Genomic DNA, 18731 nt, shown 5'->3' with positions numbered 1-18731 from the left:
ATACTCAAGGAAAAAAGTACTGAAAATAAAATATACGCCCATGTTGACGGTCATGTTTTTATGCTGTGGTTGAATGGGTTTGCGTTGTGGATTGGGGCTCCTATATCAGATATTACCTGAACAGGAAGGTATTGTAACTTAGGTGAAGTAACTCTTGACTAATTTAAGGACTCAGGTTTGTGTTCATCATCTGGGAACTGAGATGTATGAATCAAAGACACACTAAACAAGGTCTTTGAGTCTAAATATTTTATTTAATGTTCATAAGAAGCCTGTATATAAAAATACTATAAATTCATAAATGATCATTTCCCGTATATACAAGATTGAATACTCTATCCACATTTTTGTATACAGTGTTGTGTATGTTTTTAAGCATTCAGAAACATCACAATCAGCATTCCTTTTGTGCTATAAAACCTGATAGAGAAAAAGACAGACACAGAGAGGAAGAAAAGACAGAGACAGACACAGAGACAGAGAGAGTGTGAGAGAGAAAGACACAAGTGGGGTTTTCATCCGACTGTTTTCATGCGAATTTTAACTTTGCGTGTGAATAAACACGAGCGAAAACGCCATAAATGAGAAAGAACGGTAAAATATAGTTTAAAAAAAATAACATTTTACGCTCGGCCAAGGTGTATCGATAAAGAGAAGAGGAGATGCGATAAAAAGGGTGACGGAAACTGATTTGTCTAATAAGCAATGACGTGACAAGGACCGAAGTCACACGAAAGCACAGAATCGTAAAACGCTTCACCCGAAGCTGGTGAGTGAAATATCTGTACACAAAAAAACAAGAAAAAACTGCTGGAATTGCTAGGTGTGCCGGCGTTCCCTGGCGCATGGCGGCTTTCGCAGTGGTGATACCGCCGTTTCAGCCGCCGTTAAACAGACCATTGCACATCCTCTTCGCCGTCTCTGGGCTGCATGTAATACAGCCATGCATGACTGAGAGAGGGCTGTTATGATCGCTCTTCTAGGAGCGAGTATGTCTCACTAACTCTCCGTAACTGTTTGGCTGGCACTCTCTGGATTATGTAACCGTGTTGCGTCCTCTTCTGAATATTCGCATAACGCGTGTTGATTTGCGTTTCCTTTTGCCGACTTTTCAGAAATTCGCTTAACATTTGCAATACATTTGGATGGAAGCTTAGAGAAAGAGAGAGAGAGAGTGAGAGAGAGAGACAGAGAGTGATAGAGAGAGAAAGACAGGCAGAGAGTGAGAGAGACAGGGAGACAAGCAGAGAGAGAGACAGAGAGACAGGCAGAGAGAGAGAGAGACAGGCAGAGAGAGAAAGAGAGAGATGCATGCTTCAGTTGTGTTCAGTATTACCATTCCAAAGCACTTCACAAGCGTTTAGGTGGTCGCCTGATTGGAGGAGAGGGTTTGGGGTTGCTACAGAGACCGTGAGGCGTGATGGTGGAGCAGCCATCCCCCTGACCTCTGCACTTCACCCTGGCCTCACTTCCTGTCCGTGATGTCACTTCCTGGGCTGTTAATCACAATGGAGACGCGTTCCCGTTGTGGGGGATCGGGGGCAGCCCGTTGCTGGAGGTCTCTGGGAGTTCCTGTGCAGCACAGAAACAGCACCGCAGGGGCTACAGTTACTCAGTCTCTACTGCTGAGGCCTCCATTTCATTCACTGAAGCAGACATGTTGCCAATTTTTGAACTACGTTGCATCACATTACTGGAAGAGCTGATTATCTGGAGAGCGAAGGATCTGTTGTGCAGCCCTCCCCATTAGCCCCGCCCACAGGGACGGGTGGCGGCGTGCGATTGGCTCACCTTCTCGGACATCTCGTGCGAGTGGTGCAGAGAGTGCTCGCGCTCGATGAACATGCGCTGCTGCTCGCTGCCAGCCAATCGGCAGGTCAGCCAGGTGGACAGGGTGCTGCAGGCCACGCCCAGGCAGGCCAGCGTCATGGCAACCACCTGCAGCGGCCGGTGGGTCTGTGGCCTCTTCACCAGCGCGCGCACAAACTGGAAGTTCAGGATCCCTCCAATCAGGCCGCAGATACAGCAGGCCGAGAACAGGGTCATCTGCCGGCCAATCAGATCGGAGAGTCGGACACAGAAAGGAGACCGTTTTACTGAGGGGGAATTCTGGGGAAAATGCCAGAGCCTGTGTCTGCGAAACTAGACAATAGTATATTGTTGAATATAGATATATAAATCATACCTTTCATGTTTAACCAGTATATTCCATTGAGAGAGAGAGAGGGAGCACTTGCGCTGCTGCTTGCTTGTTTGGTTAAATGATCTCTTGGGTTGTGGAAGGTGAACACTAAGGACCTCTCGCAAGCTTCAATGAGCACTCAGAGATCAGGTAAGCATGTATAACTGATGAGCGGCTTTGTTTGGATTGGTTTGTTTTATTGATCTGGCCTTGGATCAATATTGTTTGCGTTCCTATGTGAAGGAGGTTGAATTTAACCAGTTTCTCTTGCAATTACACTAATAAAGAGAGAAACATATCCTCTCTCTCTCTGTGTGCTGGGACCTGTGGATCTCTGCCTGTTAGGGTCTAACTGTGTATCTCTGTCCCCTGTGGATCTCTGCCTGTTAGGGTCTAACTGTGTATCTCTGTCCCCTGTGGATCTCTGTCTGTTAGGGTCTAACTGTGTATCTCTGTCCCCTGTGGATCTCTGTCTGTTAGGGTCTAACTGTGTATCTCTGTCCCCTGTGGATCTCTGTCTGTTAGAGTCTAACTGTGTATCTCTGTTCTCTGTGGATCTCTGCCGGTTAGATTCTAACTGTGTATCTGGGTTCCCTGTGTATCTCTGTCCCCTGTGGATCTCTGTCTGTTAGGGTCTAACTGTGTATCTCTCTTCCTTGTGGATCTCTGCCTGTTAGGGTCTAACAGTGTATCTCTCTTCCCTGTGGGTCTCTATAACTGAATGATGGCACTTATCGTGCAGCTCAAACCCTTAATGGGCATTAGATGGCTCAACACAAACTCAATAAAGGCAGTTATGCCTCTCACAGCTCTGCTCTTGTCCGCGAGGTATGCTTTTAGGGAAAGGGGGGGTTGTACACAGTGGGGTGGGTATTTCACACACACACACCCACACGCACACACATGTACACGCTTAAACACACACACACATACACACACACACCCTCGCACACACACATGCACACACACACACTCACATTCACTCACGTACACACACACACACTCACCCACATGCACACATACACATGCACTCACGTACACACACACACACACCCTCGCACACACACGTGCACACACACACACTCACATGCACTCACGTACACACACACACACACTCACACACACACATGCACTCACGCACACACACACACACACACGCACACGCACACACACACAGTTTGAAGAGAAAGCAGGGGTGTTATAAGACTTACGATGAGTCCTGTTCTCCTCTTGGCACACAGCACCCCACAAATCCCACAGAGGAGAAACTGCAGAAGAGCAGAAAACAGAGAGTGAGGGGGGAGTGTGGAGGGAGGGAGGATGAGTGTCCGGACCCCCTGGGGGGGGGGGGGGGGGGGGGGGGGGGATTCTGGCTGTGGTTCAGGGATCCCATACCGTGTCCAGGCAGTATACTGTAGCTAGGAGATAACGACCAATCACCATTGGCATTACTCTGTGTTTGTTACCAGCGTACACTGTGATTGGCGGAGCTCGACCCTGGTGCCTGATGTCCTCTCCCTATTTTATCATAATTGGGACTGAGGGAACAGGAGTGCCCAACCTTCCCATCATCCCTCAGGCTCCTGACTGGTCATGTCATCACTGCAAACGGATAGCCAAACTGCACAGACCAGAGTCCGTTGCCCATCACAATCCCATGCTACATGCACCCAGCGAAGAGACAGAGAACTAGTTCAAAAGGCTATGGTTCACATCTGTGTCCTGAAACTCTATGGTCACACATCGGTGTCCTTCTGACACTCTATGGTCTTATCTGTGTCCTGAAACTCCATGGTCACAGATTGGTGTCTTTCTTAAACTCTGTGATTTTCACAACTGGGCCCTTCTGAAACTCCATGGGTTCACTTTTCTGTCCCTCTCCTTCAGAAACTCTATGGTCTTCCATGTGAAACCAGCTGAACCTTAATACAATGTAATTCATGTAATTTGTAACCACAAATGAAACTTGCCACGTATTCAAAGAATGCCCCTGTGTGCGGATCTAATTTAAACCTTAATTAAAATTCCAGAAGTACGTTAAAAAAGCCACTAATTGTTCTTAATTAAATATTTTTAATACCTGATGTGGGATGTGGTATCCTCCGAATTCCACACCACATCAGAATCAAATATTCACAAAACAGGGAATTAATTTCTCATATTCATTCCAGGACATTAATCATTCAGTCAGTTAGCTGACAGACAACGGGCACTTTCATTTTCTGTTATATTCTGCAGCAAATGTTTCCTTTTGAACGACTTTACGGTTTGTATTGACTAATTGGTGCGATGGTAGTTGAAATCAATCAAACGAAATCCTAATTGCTGAAAGTGTGGCTCCCGCCCACTGAGGCCAAGCCATCTGTGGAGACTGAACCGTGGCCGCTGGGGAGAAAAACCTGCATCGTGTTAAAAAAAATCAGTTTCTGTACAAAATAAAGGAACTGTGCGTTAATTAATGAAGAAATAGACCTGGGCTGCTCAGCCCTGTTCCTGGAGATCTGCCATCCTCTAGATTTTCACTCTAACCCTAACAAAGCACACCTAATTCGAACAGAGAGATTTGTAGAGCTGCTAATTAGTAGCCAGATGTGCCAAATTACGGCTGAGATAAAAATAATATAAAAAAATACTGAAAACCAACGTACACAAGGGTACCCCAGAACCAGGGCTGGCAACCTCCTGATTTTTTTGAAACACCACTTCTACCTGTTTCCATCATACCCATTACGCCCCCCGACTGTTTACGAAAATAGTATCATAAACAGATTCGCATGCAGAATGCGGCCAATTGCAATTCTTTCCACGCGCACACTCATCAGTCGGACACGAAACTGAATCGCGACAGACGCTCGTGCATAGCCAGACCATTTAAAGCGGACGATCGCGACTAAGGGTAAGGCAGACTTTTCTGAACCTGATCCGTGAAAATCCACGACTGGAGATCGCCAGGGTGGAATTGTTAGAATAAAAACACGGCAGTTAAAAGTGAGCGCAAAGTTTGAGAAACAACCATTAAGCTCCCCTCTCCCGCCTCCTCTCCACGCATTTGGTTGACTGAGTTGAAGATAACAATAAAATGGGAGAGAAGAAATATAATATATGATTTTCAATCCATTTTGAAAGTTTCCATGCTTTATTAGGTTCGGAGAGTGCGTGGTTAAGGAAATGAAACGCGTAACGTACAGACACACCGCTCCAGACCGGAGACGCGTCGCCTTGCTGCGGCTTGTACTTGGGTCGCATGCGGCAGATGCCCACGGCTCCCAGCGCGATGCTGGACACCCCGAGCCCGATCTTCAGCACGGACAGCACCAGCAAGCTGCAGATGATCTTCCGGCTGCTGCACATCCTCCCTGGGGCATGTTTCAGCACTTTTCCGCGAAGGTAAGCGATTCCCCGCTTTCCCGCCCTCCCGAAAGCGGCGCCTGGTTGATGTTTTGCTCTTAATGTAGCACCAGTCCATCAAATCAGCCGCTCACATTAGACAAATCCGCCCTGGTAATTAGGATCATAGGCAGCGATCGCCCTGGTAACGACTCCGAGCTCGCGCTAATCCCTGGTCGCGCGCTGTGGAACCTCTCCAAACTTCCCCGGGGCGCTGTCCACGGTCCTTAAACTCCGTTGCGTTACTCCCTCTCCCCTGGCTGGCGCCCGTCTGGCCGCTTTGCCGTGTGGGCTGGAAAACCCTTTACTCTTTGGTTATCTAAAAGTGTCTTTAACGGGGCACTTATTGGCACACGTGACTCGCGTCCAGTTCGAGCGCTCTCCGTAACTGATAGAAACCCTCCCACCAAATCGATGCAGATTAATGTAGCCTATATCCAGATGAACTGTTTCTAATAAAGCTTTGTTTTATATTAAGAACTGCTCGTTCCCACCGCGATTCGGGAAGAGACAGCGCGTTTCCCGTCACCACACACACACACATCTCTCTCTCACACACACATACACAAACACACACAGTCACACAGATACACACACATCTCTCTCTCTCACACATACACATACAGTTACACACATGCATACACACACATCTCTCTCTCACACACATCCACATATACAAACACACATACACACACACATATAGCCAATATGTATTCTCAGACAAACGCACGTTTTGGATGGGCTCCCAGCTCCTGCTTATTTTGGATCACATTTCCTCCCACAGCCTGGAAAAGTGGACTGTGAGCTGGAAGGAGGCTGGTCTGCGTGCAGTCGCTCCTGTTAGGCTGCCACTGGCCCCCCCGCTGCCCCCCGCTGGCCCCCCACTGGCTCCCCGCTGGCCCCCCGCTGGCCCCCCGCTGGCCCCCGCTGGCCCCCCGCTGGCCCCCACTGGCCCCCCCGCTGCCCCCCCCCGCTGGCCCCCCGCTGGCCCCCCGCGCCCCCCCACTGGCCCCCCGCTGGCCCCCCGCTGGCCCCCCGCTGGCCCCCGCTGGCTCCCCGCTGGCCCCCCGCTGCCCCCCGCTGGCCCCCCACTGGCCCCCCCACTGGCTCCCCGCTGGCCCCCCGCTGGCCCCCCACTGGCCCCCCCACTGGCCCCCCGCTGGCCCCCCGCTGGCCCCCCACTGGCCCCCCGCTGGCCCCCCGCTGGCCCCCCCACTGCCCCCCCCCGCTGGCCCCCCGCTGTAGCTGTTCTCCTTTGAAGAAACAGCTGAAATCTGGAATGAAACCTGACTAAAGCACCAACTTGTGATAAGGGAATAAATTATTCATCACACAGGGCCCCGGAGACTCTGTGTGTAGGACTAAGAGACACACGTCTCCAAATTGAAGTCATAAAATATTAATTAAGCAAATCGCTCTGGAAAATCTCAGCACTCTTTCGTAAGGAGAGAAATCGCCACCGTCCCAAAGCTCTTATTTCCATCATGAGACTCTCTGTCAGCATGTTTCACACATCTCCGTAAACTTGGCATATTCATTTTATAATTTTTATTTATTTATTTTTTTGCCCTCCGGAACATTCCTCAGCAGTCCCGACACGCTGCGGGTGAGGGAAGGGAACTCAAGCGCATTTTTCACTGAGGTATTAACGTATTAAAATGATCCATTTCAATCTCCACGTCCTTTGGTGTGGCGTTTTAAAGGTGTCGGGCTGGCGCAGGTCAGCGCCGATCTGCCCTCAAGCCATTGGGCGTGAAGTGGCTTCCTTGCGTATTTCAGCGTTAGCAGTCTTACCTCCGACGGTAAAAATAAATCTGCTGATTGTATTGGCTGCACTGCCCTAAATAGCGAGAGCTTGCTATTTATACAGCACGCCTCGGGGGGGTACGCGAGGGGAGAAGTGGCGAGACGTCTGTTCTCCTCGCGTTCTGGGGGGGGGGGGGGGGGGGGATAGGGGCGCATGCAGGGGGGAACTAGGACTTTTGGACAAAGTGTACCCCCCCTGGAAGAGCACAGAGTTCCAGGGGACAATGTCCTATTGTGTCAATCCGAGAGCAACGTGCTCTAAATCTGTCTAAATCTGCCTGCTGGTCACTGTTAGCAATGCAGAGTCTAAATCTGCCTGCTGGTCACTGCTAGCAATGCAGAGTCTAAATCTGTCTGCTGGTCACTGCTAGCAATGCAGAGTCTAAATCTGCCTGCTGGTCACTGTTAGCAATGCAGAGTCTAAATCTGCCAGCTGGTCACTGTTAGCAATGCAGAGTCTAAATCTGCCTGCTGGTCACTGTTAGCAATGCAGAGTCTAAATCTGTGTGTTCCTGCTGGTCACTGTTAGCAATGCAGAGTCTAAATCTGCCTGCTGGTCACTGTTAGCAATGCAGAGTCTAAATCTGTGTGTTCCTGCTGGTCACTGTTAGCAATGCAGAGTCTAAATCTGTGTGTTCCTGCTGGTCACTGTTAGCAATGCAGAGTCTAAATCTGTGTGTTCCTGCTGGTCACTGTTAGCAAAGCAGAGTCTAAATCTGTGTGTTCCTGCTGGTCACTGTTAGCAATGCAGAGTCTAAATCTGTGTGTTCCTGCTGGTCACCGTTCCCAGTCCTTCAGCCGTAAGAATTCATATTACAAACATTATAAATGTCAGATGTGACATTCACACAGACAGAGGCATACAGGGTATTTTAGACCCCCGGTTACAGGGTTTAAACTCTGTGGCCTCTCCTAAACTTACTCTGAGCAAACTGTCCTGCAGCTGGAGTGAGCATTGCAGCCCAGGCCTGTTCTCTGAGAGCAGCCACAGAGCAGCGATAGAGCAGTGTTACAGCAGCCATATAGCAGCCACAGAGCAGCCATAGAGCAGCCACAGAGCAGCGATAGAGCAGCCATAGAGCAGCCACAGAGCAGCGATAGAGCAGCCATAGAGCAGCCACAGAGCAACGATAGAGCAGCCACAGAGCAGCGATAGAGCAGCCATAGAGCAGCCACAGAGCAGCGATAGAGCAGCGATAGAGCAGCGATAGAGCAGCCACAGAGCAGCCACAGAGCAGCCACAGAGCAGCCACAGAGCAGCCACAGAGCAGCCACAGAGCAGCCATAGAGCAGCCACAGAGCAGCCACAGAGCAGCCACAGAGCAGCGACAGAGCAGCCACAGAGCAGCGATAGAGCAGCCATAGAGCAGCCACAGAGCAGCGATAGAGCAGCCACAGAGCAGCGATAGAGCAGCCATAGAGCAGCCACAGAGCAGAGACAGAGCAGCCACAGAGCAGCCATAGAGCAGCCACAGAGCAGCCATAGAGCAGCCACAGAGCAGCGATAGAGCAGCAGTACCGTACTGTAGCTGGGCTCTGAGCAGCATGGCATTAGCGCCCGCCCCGCGCGGATTGAGCAGCAGCAGTTAAAGGCTCGTTAGGAGCTCTCTGGCGCGGCAGTCGCAGGCGTCGCAGGGGCGGGAGCACAGGCGGCTAATGGACCGCGGCACGCTGGAGAGCCGCTGCATTACGGTGGGGGGGGGGGGCATGGGGGGATGGGGGCTGCGGGGGGGGGGGGACCTCCAGCGCCCCGCTCTCTCGCACACATGCGACTCCCCAGAGACCGTTGCGGGAGGAGAGAAACGGCACGTCGGCGTAGCTGGGCGTAGCGGCGAGTGAGGTCTCCAGTTATTGAGCGAGCTCAAGCTCAGGTCCGCATGATTTCATAAACAGCCGTCAGGGTGACCACCCACCCCACCACCCATGACAGATTAGAGCGGCCTGTGGTTTTAGCTTGTGAGCGGAGAGAGTTGGTAGGCTCGTGCCTGATGACCCCTGGGTCAGAGGTCTGATGGATTGACGATTTAATTGATCAGCTTGACAGCAGCGCACTAATGATGGGGAAATGTGGGCCCTGATTGGCTGCGGACGACAGCAGCGACGTGCGGAGATCGTTACACCCCCGCATGGAGGATAGCGATCTGCAGCACGCGCTGCGCGAACACCTGCGTTAGTATCAGTTAAAGCAGTTAGTATCAGTTAAAGCAGTTAGTACCAGTTAAAGCACTTAGTATCAGTTAAAGCACTTAGTATCAGTTAAAGCACTTAGTATCAGTTAAAGCAGTTAGTACCAGTTAAAGCAGTTAGTATCAGTTAAAGCACTTAGTATCAGTTAAAGCACTTAGTCTCAATTAAAGCAGTTATTATCAAGTAAAGCACTTAGTACCAGTTAAAGCAGTTAGTATCAGTTAAAGCACTTAGTATCAGTTAAAGCAGTTAGTATCAGTTAAAGCACTTAGCATCAGTTAAAGCACTTAGCATCAGTTAAAGCACTTAGTCTCAATTAAAGCAGTTATTATCAAGTAAAGCACTTAGTATCAGTTAAATCAGTTAGTATCAGTTAAAGCAGTTAGTATCAGTTAAAGCAGTTAGTACCAGTTAAAGCAGTTAGTATCAGTTAAAGCACTTAGTCTCAATTAAAGAACTTATTATCAGTTAAAGCACTTAGTATCAGTTAAAGCACTTAGTATCAGTTAAAGCACTTAGTATCAGTTAAAGCACTTAGTCTCAATTAAAGCAGTTATTATCAAGTAAAGCACTTAGTATCAGTTAAATCAGTTAGTATCAGTTAAAGCAGTTAGTATCAGTTAAAGCAGTTAGTACCAGTTAAAGCAGTTAGTATCAGTTAAAGCACTTAGTCTCAATTAAAGAACTTATTATCAGTTAAAGCACTTAGTATCAGTTAAAGCACTTAGTATCAGTTAAAGCACTTAGTATCAGTAAAATCAGGCTCTTCAGTGCTAATGAAGACATGTTAGTCTGATCACCTGTGCTCTATTGATCTTGTCCGGTATAATTGAGCCTGCCAATATGACCAGAAGGCAGGGTTTGCAAATTGCACTTTTTGGGAGTATTTCATTGGTTCCAATACACCAGACAAGATCAGCAAAGCGTAGAAAAGTATTTGAATCCAAAATAAATACGTATTTGACCCAGGTCTGGAGCAAGTGTGTAGTGTTTAATGTGAGTGTGTAGTGTTAAATGTGAGTATATAGTGTTTAATGTGAGTGTATGAGAGTGTGTAGTGTTTAATGTGAGTGTGTGTCAGTGTGTAGTGTTTAATGTGAGTGTGTGTGTGAGTGTATAGTGTTTACTGTGAGTGTGTGTGAGTGTGTAGTGTTTAATGTGAGTGTGTGTGAGTGTATAGTGTTTAATGCGAGAGTGTGTAGTGTTTAATGTGAGTGTGTGTGAGTGTGTAGTGTTTAATGTGAGTGTGTGTGAGTGTATAGTGTTTAATGTGAGAGTGTGTAGTGTTTAATGTGAGTGTGTGTGAGTGTGTAGCGTTTTTGCTGACGGTAGCAGAGAATCTAGAATCAATAGAGGTGCTGTAATGTGAGCTCTGTATGGGGAAAGTGCAGGAGAATCCACTCCCCTCCAAGAGAACACATCCCTCCCCAGGAGGGAGGGCCTGCACACTGTGGCTTTACAGCGTTAAATCACGATAAATATAATAAATATGGACGCTCGGCATACAAATACATCAAATCACATATAACGGAGAGTAGCTGTGTACTCAATCAGCCCAACTGTACTTGTAATATAGTCACATTCACGTTATATTTAAGCCTATAACGCCGCAGCTAGTGCTGTATCTATGGGAATGGCAACTAGTGCTGTATCTATGGGAATGGCAACTAGTGCTGTATCTATGGGAATGGCAGCTAGTGCTGTATCTATGGGAATCACAGCTAGTGCTGTATCTATGGGAATGGCAGCTAGTGCTGTATCTATGGGAATCACAGCTAGTGCTGTATCTATGGGAATGGCAGCTAGTGTTGTATCTATGGGAATGACAGCTAGTGCTGTACCTCTGGGAATGCCAGCTAGTGCTGGGAATGACATTGGGCATTGATCCATTTTACTTATGATGCCAATAGGGACGTCAAATTAGAGGTCATTAAAAAAGAAATTTATAACGCAAAATCCTCATTGTTTTACAGTGTGAAATGAGTAAGTAGTATGATCGACCATACTGTACACTGCAAACAATATACCGTGTTCACACTTCACCAGTTTAATTTGTTTAAATGGAACGTCTGCATTTGTTTTTGGTATGTTAACACTAACACTATGCGTCCTGTTGTTTATTTCTTTAGATGCAGGTAAATTAAATAAACAGAATGTAATGTTTTGAGAGCTCACCTTTGCAGTATAGCGAACCTGACCGAAAATCCTTACATCAGGTCGTTTACACTAAATATACCAGCTCATTTGCATAAATAATGCATAAACCAGTCTAAACATTCCGATGATTTGCATATCTTGAATTAAACGGTTCCTCGCCGTTAAAATCGCGCTTTGCTGTGTCTGCTGATTTACTGCACTGCACAAGGAGCCCCTGTGTGGGCCTGATTGTAATGAAGGAGGAAATTCTACAGTTTGCAAATGTTGCATTTCTTAAATGCATTATACATTCAGTACATGTATAATGTTTCAAGCACATGCATAAGCAGCACAGTCTATGCAGCAAAATGAAGGCAGCGCAGTCTGAGTAAACTAAGCGCCCTGGTCTGTGTTGCTGGGGTCTGTGTAAACAACGGGTAGGAAGGTGTTATTCTGCCACGGGCAAAATTTGCCCAGTTTACCCCCCCCCCCCCCAGGGCAGATATGGAAATGCTGGGGAGCTGCACAGTCAGCTGTTTTTCGTACAGAATAAGTGCAGTTGAACGCTGTTTATATATGAGTGACATGCGGCCAGATTTACTGTTACAGCTGCTGGTATTAACATAGACCGAACAGAACACATTCACATGCAGACAGACAGACTCCCCCCCCCCCCCCTCCCCCCTCCCCCCCCCATCTGAATAAAGGAGCCTACCTCTGCCCCCCCTGGCACGCACGCCCCCGAAATGAAGGACAGCCCAGGTCATTCTGTTGTGTCGCCAAAGTGAGGTCAGATCAGGGATTTTGAAGGCTGCAGCTGTGTTGATGAGGAAGTGCTGACATGCCAGCGGCTCAGAGTGCTGACGCAGGGCCTAGTGAATCCGCACCCGCGCAGAGGAAAAAGCCAGCGTGCGGCTCCAGAGCGGGCTCCATTTCGGCTCCGGTTCCTCCGCCATGTTTAATGCATTAAGGGCTGTTTAATAATTAAGGGGCAGGAACCCTTCTGTGTAAACGGCCAAGCCTCGGGGAGAGAAGGCGAGGTGCAAGGTACCCAAGGTGTATGTGTATGTGGGGGGGGCCTGGCCTGTCCTCCCCTTGCCTGGCAGCTCAAAATACAGAAACAGAATTCCACAGTACACCTTTCCCACTGTAGAGCTGGACCAGGCTGGCTCATTATAGCCCTTTCCCACTGTAGAGCTGGAACCAGGCTGGCTCATTACAGCCCTTTCCCACTGTAGAGCTGGAACCAGGCTGGCTCATTATAGCCCTTTCCCACTGTAGAGCTGAACCAGGCTGGCTCATTATAGCCCTTTCCCACTGTAGAGCTGGAACCAGGCTGGCTCATTATAGCCCTTTCCCACTGTAGAGCTGAACCAGGCTAGCTCATTATAGCCCTTTCCCACTGTAGAGCTGGAACCAATCCCCGTCTGACAAATTAGCCACCGTCGACCCAATTAAAGGTCCCTGTGTTCCCGTGACAACCATTAGGGAAGACAGATGGATCCCCTACTATTGAACCAATAAAGACACAGCCGATTTCACCACAACATGCATCATCCTCCACCACACTCATATTTCACTCTAATAACACCACAGAGCCCCTTCCCCCAAACGCACGTGCGAGTATACGTGTGTGTGTGCGCGTGTGCATAAACGTGCAGTGTATGTGTGTGTGTGTGTGTGCGCATGTGTGTTTGTGCTGTGTGTGTGTGCGTGCATGTATGTGCTGTGTGTGCTGTGTGTGAGTGTGTGTGAGAGTGTGTGTGTGCATGTTCGTGCTGTGTGTGTGTGTGAGTGTGTGTGCATGCATGTTCGTGCTGTGTGTGTGTGCGCGTGCATGTATGTGCTGTGTGTGTGTGTGTGTGTGTGAGTGTGTGTGTGCATGTTAATGCTGTGTGTGTGTGCGTGTGTGTGCGTGCATGTATGTGCTGTGTGTGTGTGTGTGTGCGTGCATGTATGTGCTGTGTGTGTGTGCGTGCATGTATGTATGTGCTGTGTGGCCAGTGGCGCCTGTTGGTTTGTGTTGACAGATCATTCTTTGTTTATTTATTTCTAATTGTTGTCATGAACAGAATGGCTCCAGTCCAAAATAGAAGCTCCATGTCTGCAATGGGGAGACAGAGCAGTAGGGGGTCAGTCTTTGGCAGGGTACAGTGGGGTTGCTAGGTGCAGTGGTGTTGCCAGGTGAGTTTACACAGGTGAGCTCAGGCAGGTGAGTTTACACAGGTGAGCTCAGATAGGTGAGTTTGCACAGGTAAGTTTACACAGGTGAGTTCAGACAGGTGAGCTCAGACAGGTGAGTTTGCACAGGTAAGTTTACACAGGTGCGCTCAGACAGGTGAGTTTACACAGGTGAGCTCACACAGGTGATACGCTCACTAACCTGCTGCGTTGAGGCTGCGAGTCGCGACGTGTCGAACAGCAGGTTGCTCAAGCGGTGGAAAAGACCATCCGGTACACAGGTGTCACCGCGGGAGACCGTGCTTCCCCTTCGGCCAGGTGAGTTCCTCTGCTCACGCCTTACTTCCTTTGATCTCATCCGGAAAGTCTCCACCCTGTCTGGGAAGGAAGGGCTAGCGTGACAAGGGCCTGCAGAGGAAAGGGAAGTGAGGTCAGCTTCATGGTGCAGATGAGACGGATACAGCGCTGCCTGGTGGACAGGTACTACCTGCTGGACGTGTCAGCCATCATGCAGGACACGCTAGGACAGGTGAGGATGCCCTCTCAAAGGACGTACACCCATTCCAGAGACTTTAGAAACCCCCCCCCCCCCCCCCCCCGAAATAAATGTGTACCCCTCAAAAATCCACAACCCCTGCAGGTCAGCCCCATACTCTGCACAGTAACCCGGCAGCGAGGGCAGTAGAAATTAATTTTAGATCTTCAAATCAGCTCATTCTCTTTGAAGCATTACTGTAGTTTTATCCAAACTTGCCTATTAAGGGGCGACTATGCTGTTCTCTAGCCAAGCCTGCCCTCTGGTGGACAATCTGGGCCTGACATGTATTTAACGGAGAGTTCACCAGCTGCTCAAATAGCCCTTCAGGTCCAGCCTGTCCGCTGCAGACGGAGCGAAGTGCAGCTTCGTGCTTTTAATATTCCTGGGACTGACACTAATGTCCACTTTTCATTTCACCCGAGATAAGAGCGTCTGCTAAATGCGTAAAAATGTTTTAATAAATTAATTTGAAATTAAACGTGTCGGTAAAATCAGTGGAGGGCCCAGATGGGAACGGATTAATTCACTTTCACTGTTTGCAGGGACACATTCCCACAGTATAACTTTTCATTTCACAACTACTGAGAGCAGAACATTCAGGAAAGCACCGTTTATGGTTTGATGCATATTGAAACATTACCAACTTGTCTGTGGAGCTGATCTGGATCATTACCGGGATTTCTGCTAATGACTACTGCACTATTGCACAACATTAGCCTCATGCCAAATACCAAGCATTGCGTGTTTGTTGATTTACGCGCGGCTCAACTGTGTTTGGGGACAGGAACCATGTTGGAGGGACTGAAAGTGTCCAGCTGGGGGAGCCAGAGGATTGACCAGCATACTCCATAGTGGCAGTTCCACTGCTCTTTATGGATTCAAATTAATATGCATTCTTTTATTTAGGAACAATCCCCTCAAATATTGCAGGGCTGTTTTATTTTATGTTTTATTATATAAGTACTATTATTATATATTTTGAAACATGACTGGTACGTTTGACTCAAGTTGTTTTATATTGTAATTTATTAAAATATTAATTGACAAACTAATTGAAGTCTTGCATGTGGATACAATTAGGTAACAATCTAAAAAAGCCAAGCAGTAAACTACTGTAAATATTTTATCTAAAGCAATGAATTCATGCAATGTGAACAAGTTCCAGCTTGATATCTCTATTGTGATTATTTAGAATTATGAGACATTTGAGATGTAGCATTATTTTGAACATTTCAAATAAATTTTAACTCTGGCACAAATTATTCTGTAGTTATGTTTTTTTTCTTTAGAACTTACATTCCTGAGCAAAATGGGGGGGGGGGGGGCTCAGAGCAGCAGCAGGCCTTGAGAAGAAAGAAGAATAATTATTATGTAGAGAACATTAAGAAGCATTTGTACAAATGTATCGCAGTTTTTAAGTGCCGTGCAAATATCCTTATTTTATATATTTGAGTTAATTAATAATGTATAAATATTCTTTATATGAATGCAGCTTGTATACTTATTTTTAGGGGTCCAAATAGTGAATTATTGCTGTTATTCTATTTATAATAATAATAATAATAATAATAATAATAATAATAATAATAATAATAATATTTTCCAGTTTAAATGCCACATAAAACACACGAAACCTGGCAGGTGTGTTAAGGATGGTAAAATGGCAAAGTTTACAAAAAGGACAGGGCTTGACCGGATGTTGGAGAGCTATAGAGCACAATTTTAAAATTGCCAGTTTGAAGGGTGATCAGATTTGAACTGGTAAACTTATAGACGTGGACACCATAACAGATTTCCAGCATTTTCATTCATTCAACAGCTGCATTGAGGGTTTAAAAACACAGCTCAATATCGTAGCTTCAGAACTGAAAACTTTGACTGGCGTGGGTGATTTAAGTTGATTTCACAGCTAAACTCTGCTGAATTCAGAACGAGACTATGCAGGAAGTCTGAATGAATGTGATCATAAATACCCCAGGTAGCAGCTGGAACAGTGCCACAGTAATACTGGTGAGGCCAAAAATGTCAACAGGAAACCAAGGTGGCTTTTTAGGCTGCATCTCTAAAACTACCCAGCGGTGTGTGTGAGAGAGAGAGTGCATGTGTGTGTGTGTGTGCATCTTAAGCATTGTAGACTGACCTGTGCAAAACAGCTGTGTGTGCATGCATGAGTGCATGTGTGCGTGTGTGAGAGTGCATGCGTGCGTGAGTGTGAGAGAATGTGTGTGTGCAGATAACTGTCTCCGTGCGCGTCTGAGTGAGTGTGGGTAACTGTTCGCGTGTGTCCGTGTGCGCGCGCATGCGCATCTTAAGCATTGTTGCCCGGCCTGTGCAAAACAGCTGTTCTCCCCCCTGGCCCCCCCAGACACAGTTGCTTAGCAACCTCTAACCATGGCCTTGGGGGGCCGGGGGAGAGGGCAGTGGTTATGCCGCCATAACTACAGAGCGTGTGTACTGGCCCCACGCCAGAACTCCGCCCCTCCCACCAGAGACCCGTCACCGTTTCGGTCCTAATTAATGCGATCAGCTGATTAACAGCGTTCAGTTCTGCTTCGTTTTCTCCGAGCTGAATATGTACACAGTGGGTCAGAGTGCAAAGCATTCGGGTCAACGGAAATAATTTTTTTTTTTCAATTTTTATAAACTCCCACCTGATCTGGCCGCCATTACCTGTAAACCTTCTCTGCGTGACGCCAAGGCTAATTACGCACATTCCTGCACGGCTACCCGTCGAATTCTGCGCAGGTTTCGGCCTGTGGGGGGGCGCCACTGAGCTGAGAAAGCGCTGTATCTGAGAGGGTTCAGCGTGTGTGGGTGGGTGTGTGCGTCTGCGCGTGAGTGGTGGTCATTTTGACCCAAATCTCTTTTTAAGAAGTAACCCAACAGGTCTTGATAAACAAACAGATCCATTTGCATGAGCTGAAGTGGCTAAAAGACGGGACCAAAACGTTAATTCATACATTCATGCATATGAATAATAATTTAGTCCTCTGCTATAATAAAAGCTCCAAAAAAAGTCAGCCATCCGATCTAAGAAACTCTGATTTCCCGTCCTCAAAATGAATTCGCTTATTTACAGGAGCAAACTAAAACACGTCCGTTAGTCCTAGGCGAAATGAGTAGGCAGGCGTGCAGTACAGAAATACAGTGCTCCCTCGCGGGCCATGGGATCCGTAGGCTACGGTAGCCGTACTGCACACACACACAGCACTGGAGCACGAGCGGGGAATCGTTCCCCCGCCCAGTTCCACTCGCCCAACCCCCACAGAACGACAGTTACCGCCCTTCTCCCTCGCTTTCCTCAACCAAGCATGAACACTGATCTATTTCAACGATAGAGCATTTGCATCATGGGAGCTGTAGTCCTTTGTGATTTTAGCAGGCTCTGAAAGCAAAGCCACGCTAAATACATCTCCCACACAAACTTTCGCGAATTGAACGCTGGTTTTATCCAATCTGAGCACGGGGGCGGGACGCTCGCCCACCTGATCCGTACAAAACGTTCTGTATAAAATATTAAGTCGTAAATGCATTAAATTTTAGTAGCTTTGCGTGTTCGAATAAACTATTATCAGACAAATACGATATAGGGCATGGGAAATTACGAAGAATACTGACATCGGCTGCAACGGACATCTAAAATGGGGGCGTCATTCGTGTAGCAGTTTAAATAAGGGTGGATCCTTCTAGAGGCACGGCAATTGGAGCTTGAATTTAAAACATTTTCTGTCGCTATATTCGCCTAGAAGATATAAAATAAGATGAACGGAACCGCGAAAGAAGCGCGGCTCTTGACTGGAAGGTGACGAGACCGGATACATTTGGGGTTTGTTTGGTTCCGCCCCCGACGGGCGGGTCTGACGGAGGAACCTTAGCGGTCGGAGGAGCTACGCCGCAGCCCAGGACTAGCCATTCGTGGAAAATAGGCCGTCCTACAGCGGAAAGCAGCCAGCCCCGACTCCATACCGTCCGGCCTTTTTTGTTGAACAACTCCTCTTCGTTTTTATTAATGCGGAATGAGCGGTACGGTCACCCCCTCCCACCGCCGCCCACCACACCTCCTCCCTACATCGCCAGGCAGCGAACCCCCTATTGCAAAGCTTTACAGACTACCGTTACGAATTATTTTCGAAACTGAGCCGTTTTCTGCGCTCTGTCTCTGGGAGACAGCCTCTTTTCTGGGTGTTAACATGTACTTTGTATCCGCGGAGGCTGGGTCAGAGGCACGCGATGACATTTTTGACTGGCTATTTCGTTGACATGTCATTCTGATAATGATTGATTGTCCCCAACTTTACGGATTTCACTCTCTTT

General features: G+C 47.8%; 1 protein-coding gene and 1 pseudogene across 2 annotated transcripts; one reads left to right on the top strand and one right to left on the bottom strand.

Annotated features, from left to right (window-relative positions):
- Positions 1-317: 317 nt before the first annotated feature.
- Positions 318-14320, bottom strand: LOC118234439 (transmembrane protein 196). 2 transcript variants are annotated; one of them, XM_035430967.1, is made up of 4 exons: positions 14082-14320; positions 3394-3450; positions 1792-2046; positions 318-1572 (listed from the first exon to the last, which is right to left on the bottom strand). In XM_035430967.1, the coding sequence occupies exons 1-4, from the start codon at positions 14235-14237 to the stop codon at positions 1504-1506; spliced, it is 537 nt and encodes a 178-aa protein (XP_035286858.1). In that variant the 5' UTR covers positions 14238-14320; the 3' UTR covers positions 318-1503. The 2 variants fall into 2 exon arrangements, with proteins under 2 accessions (XP_035286858.1, XP_035286859.1); XM_035430968.1 differs by lacking the exon at positions 14082-14320 and adding an exon at positions 5369-5700.
- A 3277-nt stretch (positions 14321-17597) lies between these two features.
- Positions 17598-18731, top strand: part of LOC118232995 — an 8379-nt pseudogene continuing 7245 nt past the window's right edge.

Source organism: Anguilla anguilla, chromosome 8 (genome assembly GCF_013347855.1).
Source record: "Anguilla anguilla isolate fAngAng1 chromosome 8, fAngAng1.pri, whole genome shotgun sequence".
NCBI classification, from domain to species: Eukaryota; Metazoa; Chordata; class Actinopteri; order Anguilliformes; family Anguillidae; genus Anguilla; species Anguilla anguilla.
This window is presented reverse-complemented; position numbering and strand designations above follow the sequence as displayed.

Bases quoted from the DNA above. Each gene is read 5' to 3' on its own strand.
- LOC118234439 (XM_035430968.1), bottom strand. From the start codon at position 5,533: ATGTGCAGCAGCCGGAAGATCATCTGCAGCTTGCTGGTGCTGTCCGTG. The intron at 3,451-5,368 runs GTACGTTACGCG...GCTCTTCTGCAG, and splicing joins CGGTCTGGAGCGGTGTGTCT to TTTCTCCTCTGTGGGATTTG. The intron at 1,573-1,791 runs GTGAGCCAATCG...TGTGCTGCACAG, and splicing joins CGCACGAGATGTCCGAGAAG to GAACTCCCAGAGACCTCCAG.